Genomic DNA, 9,978 nt, shown 5'->3' with positions numbered 1-9,978 from the left:
AAAGCTTTCTTCTATCTTGCTATAAGCCAAACTTTTCTTCCTATCCCTTCCTTTTGGTTTCACATCCCTTCCCCTCCCAGTTTTCCCATTTTGGAGTGGACAGACACACATCTGACCTCACAGCTGTACTGGAGGGGCAAAGCCAGAGGAGGTAAAGGCAAGGAAGAGATGCTAGGAAGTTCAGCTTCAGAGCTTTCCCCTCCTGGGACGTTGTCTCTGCCTTCACTCCAGATAGATGCATCCTTCAGTCTTGGCTAGACTCGGGGGAGTTTCATGCTCCTTGAACCTGCTGGCGGAAGCCTGTCAAGGTACACAGTCTGGTCCCTGAAGCAGGGCTTTCCAGAGCTGCCTGTGCCAGGTCCGCTTCAGCGACTGTCCCTTTCAATCATGCAAAGCATCTTGGTCAGTTGTCAAAGGGTACGGGAAAGTGTTTTCATTTGGTGCTGTCTGTAGCAGCAAACAAAGCCATGGCCTAGATTTGACAGGAGGCAATGAATGATCCCCGACCGCATCTTTTGTCTTTGGATCAGGGAAGTGCAGTGGACGCTATGAGTGGAGTGATTTTGTGTGTGTGTGTGTGTGTGTGTGTGTTTGAATCAGGAAATCAATTGCAAAATTGGGAGGTATAATGGTTCCCACTTTTTAACACTCCACTAAAATAAGCAATTAGGTGGTAAAAAAAAAAAGGAAGAAACTGAGAGATCAGATGAAACGAACAATAGGAGCAGTGTAGAAGTTTTCCAAATTCCCGTTATTTTCTTATTAATTTTTTTTTTTTTATGCAAGTGTCACTGATGGAGGACAGGGAAAACGTTTTAATGAAGCTTCATTCAGTCTGTTTCTCAGGTATCTACCAGACTTTCATACAGGGAGTGCAGAACTCGGCAAGCAGCAATATATATTTTTTTTTAAAAATCCATGTAAAGACTGAAAAGTAGCATACATATCAAGAAATAATTAAATGTTCATGTAAGAAATCTTCATGTAAGAAATGATATGCTGAGGTTGGGGGGAAATGTGGACATCTTCAAAGTGAGGGTGTGTAGAAACGTTCTCTACAGGATATAATATTTGGAAGCTAAAGTTTCTATCTTCAAGAGTCCGTTTTATAGGTCATGTCTCAATTAAAGAACCTATGACATATAAATTAGTTTTCTCTTTCCAATCAACATATAATTCTTGAATTATATGTTGAATAAATCTTGAAACATTTTTTTAAACTGCGGATGTGCAGGTGTGTGTGTGCATATATGCACGCAACATGGGTGTAGGTTGTAGCCGTGTTGGTCTAAGGACATAGGCAGACAAGGTTCTTTGGGTGAATCTGATATCTTTTATTAGGCCAACTTAAATAGTTGGAAAACAATTATATGCATGCAACACATGCAGACATATATACACCTCCGCATAATTTGTGTGTATGTATGTGTATCATCATATTTCATCAGACAGCTAGATAGCAGATACACATATAGATGGATCTATCTAGCAAAATATGCTGCCAGGCTGAGAGATTTGTACACGCCCTGTTATACCTTATTTATATTGGAGAAGGACCCAACCACAGTTGGAATCCTGACTCAAGACACAAAATCAAAATTATACTGGGGTGTGTATTCAATGACGAAATAGCAGTTACAAGAGCTATCGTATTTTCATTCATTTTTCTGCTTGTATTCAAATTCTATTAGTATAAGAGCATGCCTAACTTGAATCACACTGCGAGACGTGCTTGCATACCTTGCTGATTCAAGGTGTTAAATGTATTGTAATAACCCCTAACCTAAAAGATCCAGTTACGGCCAGGGGATTGCTGTCCAGAAGATAATCATTTCATCTAGCAAGAATGCTCAAGGCTTTCAAATGCGTCTTTATTCCACACTGCAGTGGAAATAAAACATGACAAATGTTTCTATGAAGCAGAACCGTGTCACGGTGTCAACATAAAGCAGGCTCATGGGGTTTCGCAAGGCAGAGAAAGGGGCTATGTTTGAATTTGGTGGGTGAGCGATAATGTCAGTCTTGCTAAAATTATCTTGTTTGGATAGCTACAGCTGCACTTGAATTATGTTTAAATGCTTTTAATAACTTCCCAAATCCAAGCTAGAACTTTTCCATGTATCCTCTCTCTGGTCGGAAGTGACCAGAGATCCATGAACTTCAAAAACCTTCATCTAAGCTACAACCTCACGACAAAATGGTTTGACTTAAGCTGTGTTGTGATCAGTTTGAGGTTAACGTTCCTTGATCTTGGATACTGTATAAATAGTAGAAAGCAGTGTCTTCCTCCAACTCTAAAACACATATTGGTGGCTGGGCCTTTGCTTTGCTCATTTTAGGAGCATCCTCCTTGCATCTCACAACCAGAACAAATACTTTTTTTTTAACATATAAAGTCAGATTTAATTTTAAGCACTGATCTTTGCATGCAAAAGTGATTGTGCTTGCAAAAGTTGTTGTTGACCCTGCATTTCTTTAACTGATAATGAGCACTTGAGAGTTATATGCCTTTACTGATGTCCAGAGTATGAGGGATTACATACTGATACTGAAGATGTTCCTCTAGCAGACAAACTTAAGGGAGAATAAGGATGTGGTGGCAGACTGTGTGGGAAAACATATTAGAGTGATTTATACCTCCAGGTGCAAGGAATTTGCTGGACTCTTGACTGTTCACTTAAGAGACATTTCCTGGTAAATTAAACTGAGGAAAAGCAGAGGTCGATAAACATAAAAAAGGACCATTCAAGGACATGCAGATGAGGTGAACATCACCACACACCTGCACAACGCCTCAGTAATCAGAGACTAGAATTAGGCATCACCAAATAAAGCAGATCATCTCTGTTGAGATGTGTCCCAGCACACACAGTCCTCTTACCTGGGTGAAACATGTCTCACCTGCTGTCCCACCAGCAGATCTTGTAGGACAATGGGTGATGTGTTCCCTGTTTCCAGAGACACACCTCCACCAATCTGTGCAGAAGCACCTGCCCAACTTTCCCCACTTCCAGACATGTGCCCTGGAGGTCACTAGGGGCTCATCTCTGGAAGTGGGGAAAACTGGGCAGGCATTTCTGGGGAGGCTGGAGGGTATGGGCAGCTCCAGGCTGCCCATGGTCTCCCACCATAAAGTAAATACATGTTCACCGCAATCAGGCAGGACAAATGATTTCAGCCTTTTGTTGCAGCTACAAATTTGGGCATTTGCAGTATGACAAAGGGTTTGAACCTCTATTTGCTTTCACTTTCTGCTGCCATAAAAATGTGTATGGTGACACAAAGGCAACAAAAGGTGGCATCTGATTGCACCCAGGCTCTCAGGCTTGGGGAAGGAGACCTGCATGAGTTTGGAGAGATGGATTCCACCCTCCAACCCTGCAGGCAGGTTGCAGGACTTTGTGGCAGCCCCTCCACGGTGTTATTTGAGTTCTAGGGCTTGAAGGGTCGCCACTATGCCCAGTCTATCCATACACTTCACCCGATCTACACACTTGATCAGCATATCCCTTGCCTTGACCTAGATAGCTTGCTTGCCTCCTCTAAGCTCTATGGTGGAGAGATTCAGCAGCCCACCCAGGTGTCTGTTGTCTCTATACAGCTTCTATGAGCTAACAGTGTCATGGAAGGACTTGCATCAGCCTTCTACAATGGAGCAAAAATCCTTGGGACCATCTCTGGAAGTTTGGGTGCTTGCTGAGATGCTTAAATATTATTCAGGGAATGGAAGTCTTGGCATAAAAAATGTGAACATCTTTAGTTTAGCGCAGTCCCAAACTCAGCATCTTTTCTATCTCGCTGAGCTGCATGATCATGCTCCTTTCCAGACTTCACTATCAGCTCTAAAAATTCAAACCCTTGCCCCAAATCATTTCATAACACATGAATGGAGGTAATGATACTTTGGTCCATATAGCCCAAAGAAGAAGTCACTCAGGCTTGATTAAGCATGGAGGGGGACAATCTCCAGTGGAGGTGATGGGCTGGGCTGGTGGAGCACAACGTTCAGTTCCTGTCTCTGCCGGGACTTCCTTTATGATTGTAGGAAAATCACATGCTCCCTTTGCCTCTTTGTAAAATAGGAAAAGACTATTTCTTTTTTCTCCTCATTTGGTTTGCCTTGTCTGTTTAGATAGCTATCTCTGTGGTAGGGGTTGTCTCTTAGTTGTGTTTGCATAAGGGTCATCATACTTGGGTCCTGGATATATCACCGTCTTCTACCTTAGGTACTTAGGTACGCCTTTCCCTTAGTTAGCTAAGCAGTTCACTGCATATAATGTTTAGCCTAAGTATGTTCATATGAGGCAGGGAAGTGCTCCCCATGGAGACTCAGAGAAATGAAGGCTCAGATCTTCAAAATGGCTACTGCATGTCTACACTCGCCCCTGTTGCAGGCCACAAGTCTTTGTCCCCTGATGGAGCCTGTGCTTACCTTCACTACTGATCCCCATCCCTCCTGCAGCAAGGATGAGCACAGGCACAGTGCATAATCAAGCTTTGCAGTGGACAGGAGCACTATGAAGGGCTGGGCATCATGGCACAGCTCTGTGCCACCAGTTCCCCATGCTGGATCGGACCTTTGCAGTCTGCATCAGATCACTTTGTGGGCTGGATTCAGCACACAGGTTATAGGTTGATCCTTGCCCTTGAGGATCTAGGACTAAGTGATTTGACTAAGGTCGCACAGCAAGTCTGGCAGGGCAGGGAATTGACCCTGGTTCTTCCTCCTAAAATGCTCGCTATTAAAAGGTCCTTTTTCTCCTCTAAGTGGCATTGTAATGCATACCATAAGTGGCCTAAGGGGCCAGAAAGTGAACCCACTCACACCAGTGTGACTGAGATCAGGAATGTACTTACACTGAAAAGACCTGTTGTTCCTCCTGGGGGGCAGCAGCAGGGTACGATTAGGAAAAAAAAAATGTTTCCTATGAACTGACTGACCCACTTTGTCTACCCACAGGGGAAGCATTACATTTGGCCAGGGATTTTGGCTACACCTGCGAAACAGAGTTCCCAGCCAAGGCAGTAGGAGAGCATCTCGCCAGACAGCACATGGAACAGAAAGAACAAACAGCAAGGAAAAAGATGATCTTAGCTACAAAGTAAGCAAGAAAAAAAAGTATTCCACACTGTATATATGCCTGGATACTTTTCATACTGAGCACTGGTAGTTTACTATGACTCGTATTACAATAGTGCCCAAAGACAGCAAATAAGATGAGGATCCCTTTGTGCTAAGCCAGTGATTTTCAACCAGGGTGCCACATGACCCTGGGGTCCCTGAAGATCCTTTCAAGGGTGCCATGGGGTGCCACATAATGTTGGCACTGTTAGGCATGCAAGCATGATTCACAAGATAATCCCAGAGATTTCAAAGAGGAATCTATAGTGTTAAAACCATTCTGCCCTGATGTTCTTTGCAATAGAAGAACCGCTCGATTATTTTTGGTAGTCAAAAAACAAGTGAAAACTAGGAGTGGGCATTTTCTGAGGGGTGCCTTGAGCCTAAGAGGGCTGAGAATGTAGAGACAGTCGGAGACGGCCCTTAACTGAAAAGAGCTTACACATTGTCGGAAATGAAGGAAGAGCATAAGCCTTCGCAGGTGTCAGACTCTGGTAGGCGCCATCGGGGTGAAGTAGTGTCAGTCACATCAGGCAGTGCACATGCTATCAGGATGCCATCTGTGATATTATGCTATTGCTACTCCTAACACCCTCGTTCATTGTAATAAAGAGACCACCGGCTCCAGTCTTTAGTAACAAGGACTCTTCCAGGTCCACAAACAACCCCAGCACTAACCTCATGCACATTCAAGCATGCTAGCCAGGTGCTAGCCAGGTTATCTGGCAACATGGCACCAGCATAAAACAGCCCCTAGCTCAGTACACAGTATTCAGGGTCCCAGGCCCCTCTTTATAGACCAGGCAAAACACTTCATGTCACAGCGTATGCATCCTAGTTTGCATCAAACACTAAACATCTGTAAGTGATATCATTCACATCCAGTGCTCACCAGACCCTGCGACCTCCCTGTCAGACAAGGGAGCCTGTTTTCTAAGTCACTCTACTATTTAATTTGGTGGCTTGTACCCATAGTATTCACTGTTTTCCATCTGTTGCCCTTCTGAGATGCCCAAGACCGAATAATATTCCTAACTTTCCCAGTATTTCTGCATGTACCATATATGGTCTGCTTTCTAGTCACCAAGGTCTATTGCTCATGCTGTTACTGAGACCTGCTGTTAAAAAAAAACACAGTTCTACTGGAAGGGAGACATATGATTTACACTAGTTGGACCTTATGTTTGATGCCCATCCCATGTTATCAATTTTCTTGTACTGTTAGACAGGGGATCTGTTGGCTCTTTAGAGCACCCATCAGATGTCATCATATCCCTTCTGCATCCAGTGCTATTAAGCCCTGCTGCCTTGCAGAGCTGAGATATGGTAGAACGATCTGTGCTAGTGCTCACAAGGGGCTATGAAGCACAATGCTCTGCATGGGGTCTTATAGGTGATAATGAGGCTCAGGATAGGTGTGGATCTTACTATGGATCTCATTCATGCATTCAGGCTACTAAGCCCATGGTGAAACTGCAGGTTAAGAGACAAAATGAATGCAGAGTATAGCATCATGCTCTCCCTGCCGGGCACTGATACAGTCCGATGAATTTCAGAATAACTAAATAGCGAAGATGTTGCTTCAATGCCAAGCTGCTCATGGACAGCTCATGGACAGCTGTGTACACCTTGGAGTATTTAATGGGTAGATTGTGCCTCCAGGCACAGCCCCTGGCAAAGGGCGGTCTCTGTGAGCTGTGTCACCAGAGGACTAGCCTCAGGAGTCCCCATTCCTCAGGCCTGCCCCTTCTCTCTTCTTTCTCTAGGAAAATACATGGTAAATGGTCACTGGCTTATGCCAGCAACAAATTACTATCCTCCCCAGATGGGATTAATTCTGCTGGATGGCCCACAAGGGAATACTTAAGTATCTGTCCAGTCTACTCCCATCCCATCTACCATCCCATCCCATCTTGTGCCCACTTCACTCTTGGTAGGCTATCTGAAGGCTCTCAGTGGCTATCTTTTACACTGAATGCCCTTGCACAGTCCCAGTTATACACTAACTCCTGTATCACATTGTGTGTATACATCTGTAGGGGAAAAATAGGTAGAAGGGAAAGGAAATAGAAGTTTTAAATGTAAAGGTGGCCTAAAGCTTAACAAATTTATTGCTAATTTGCAGAGATAGTATATTATATTTCTCCTCCATGGGCAAAAAATACTAATTAGTGGCCTCAAGTTAACAATACGTTTAAAAGTAAAGCTAACGTTTATTGTACAATTTACAAAATGACTACTGTTGTGTAATGGGCTGGCAAGAGTGTATGCTATCACTGCCCTCTGCTGGGTGGAGTTAGAACTAGTACACTGCATATCCCAGTTCTCATATTATTGGGTGCCCACGTGCTACAATGTCAGATATCATATACATGTCTGTAATATAATGTTGCCTCCAGAGCTATGCTAACAGTAAGCATTCACCTTTTAGCACTGAGGCCTACACTTTTGCAGCAGGAAACTTTGAGTTCTCGCCTTGCTGCTGACCTAGGCACCATGCTAGATTTCATCGGGAAGAATATGAAACTGGGGCAGCTCTGCATAATTGTGCTGCTGTCAGAAATGACACTGAAATGCACAGGTGCAGTAGACACACAAAAACATGCTTTATCTAAGGAAGGAATGGAATGAACTTGTGTTTGTGTGGATGCTTTGTCACTGCCCTCTGGTGGACAGAGTCAGAACCGGGTGTCCTTGACAAACCTGGTAAGATTTTCTTTCTTAAAAATAAATGGATAGGAAAAAATGGCCAAGGAATTCTAAAGAAAGTCTATGTGTCTGGTTTTTTTTAAATCATCTGGAATACATTTTTAAAACAATTAAAAATAATCTCAATGTTGATTTTTTTTTTTGAATTGTCAAAAAAAATCTAAAAAGTTGGAAAATTCTGCTGCATTTCTTATGGCGCCATTGCAATAAGAATCAGAGTAAAGCACCAGTATTTCATATGATGAGGCTTATACTGAAGAGTCTCCTTCAACTCAAGGGGGAGAGGATGTTTCTTCTGTGGCAGTAAACTTTGGTATCTAATCTTGCCAATTCTGATTTATGACTTGTATCAATTGGGAATCCCTGTTCTGGAGTAGATCTCCACTATGTTTCATCCAGCATAAATACAGAACAAAAGGCCACCCCATCCTAATGACCACAGTGAGGTGCTACCCAGTGACAATCAGGAAGTCATAGGTGACTATACTTGTGTTACAGGTGAAGGGTTGTAGTGAAAGTTGTAAGCCATCCATTTCCTTGAAGAGGGAACCACGTTGAAGTATAACTGCAGAGCTTGAAAATCAGACTCTGCAAAGCTTATCTGCAGAGCTTGAAGATCATACAGCTATCCAGAAGTGGGGAGGAAGTAGCTTAACATAGTAATGGTATTTGCTGTAGATATGAAAGCAAATTTAAAAGATATCAACATATCATAGTCTTGCTTTTTCAACTCTCTAAACGCTGATGAAAACCATTACAACATCAGAACTTCAGAGCCACAAAGGTCTTGTGGAAACCTAAATTATTTGCACATGACCAGATCACACTCCTTAAAAGTCTCCCCTTTCTTTAAAAGGTCAGACCCTCAGAGCAGCCAACCTCACTGCAAAGTCCCTCAGAGCAGCCAACCACCCTGTATACAGCTGCAAGCTTGGTCATCATCTCTATATCCTCCACTCCATCGCACAGACATCATTTGAATGCATTACCTGGAGAGTCCGTCTGTCCATCTGTCCGTCCGTCCTTCCTTCCTGTTTTTGTATCAGTGAAAGCAATTAGAATTACTAAGAACACAACGCTTATCACCTGAATTCACATCTTGAACTAAGAGAAAGTTTGAGGAAATAGCAGTCTATCCCCAACTATTCCATGTGTGGCAAAAGTGATTAAATTAACTGAATAAAATGGTTTCCTGTGAATGATGAGCAACAGATCAGGCCAATGCACAGGGCCATGCCATCTGGCCAGAGGGCCCCCCATGAATCCAGGTGTTTAGCTGTGCGGGAGCTATGCCGGTATTAATTGCCCTGGTTCCCAGAGTTGTGGCAATTAATGTTGTCACCACTCCCCACGCCCAAATTTCCAGACCTGTGGATATACATGTTTATGGCATATAATGTACACCCCAATTTTTACCAGCTAGCTTTAGGGGGGGAAAGGTATAGTTATATATGAGAAAATATGGTAATATGATGGTGCAGTCTCCCAAAGCAAGTAACTGGGGAACCCCTAGTGTCATTTTTTTTTTTGAGCTCCCTGGAAAGAGTCGTCAAAGTGAGCTGATGCTTTTTCTTAGTTTTCATTTATAACATGAGGGTGTCTTTCTTTTCCTTCATGTACTCTTACCATGCCAGAAAGGAAGAGAGATTAGCTGAGCACTTGGTTCCATTCTGGTACTTCCCATAGTCAAAATGCAGCATCTTTTAAGCTGAGCCTTTCCAATAGATGGGATTTGGAAGAAGGGCCTGGAAAATACCACGGACAGGCCTACTGGATACAGGAGAGCATTTGTAAGCCACTGTGTTTGACTAATTGCTGGTGTTAAAAGGATTTGTTTTCCCTCTATGGGGAAGATTCATTAAAAGTATATGCTGTCTTTACATAAATGCCTGCATAACTTTACCAAGAAAAGGGATAGATAACCGACTTGGCTATGAGTTGGCATCAGTGCGATCCTTTGAACAAGTCATCTAGCAGTTCCAGGTTCCCTGCCCTAAAACAAATGAACATTTTGATATTTCCAGGGCTGTCCTGGAATTCAGGACTGTGCCCTTGTGTCCTGAAGAGTCCCCACAAAGAGAGTTTTGTCCTGAATTTGGAAAAATGGCCCGACCCCTGTAATATTTCCGTGTTGTCAGGCAGCATCC

The 9,978-nt window shown here is 43.2% G+C and overlaps 1 protein-coding gene across 1 annotated transcript in view; it reads left to right on the top strand.

The window, feature by feature from the left end:
• Positions 1-9,978, top strand: part of TFAP2D (transcription factor AP-2 delta) — a 52,568-nt gene that overhangs the window by 24,542 nt on the left and 18,048 nt on the right. The window contains exon 6 of the mRNA XM_006025671.3: positions 4,961-5,102. Within this exon, the coding sequence (XP_006025733.1) occupies positions 4,961-5,102 (142 nt within the window). The remainder of the gene's footprint in view (positions 1-4,960; positions 5,103-9,978) is intronic.

This window comes from Alligator sinensis, unplaced genomic scaffold (genome assembly GCF_000455745.1).
Source record: "Alligator sinensis unplaced genomic scaffold, ASM45574v1 scaffold293_1, whole genome shotgun sequence".
In the NCBI taxonomy this organism is placed as follows: Eukaryota; Metazoa; Chordata; order Crocodylia; family Alligatoridae; genus Alligator; species Alligator sinensis.
This window is presented reverse-complemented; position numbering and strand designations above follow the sequence as displayed.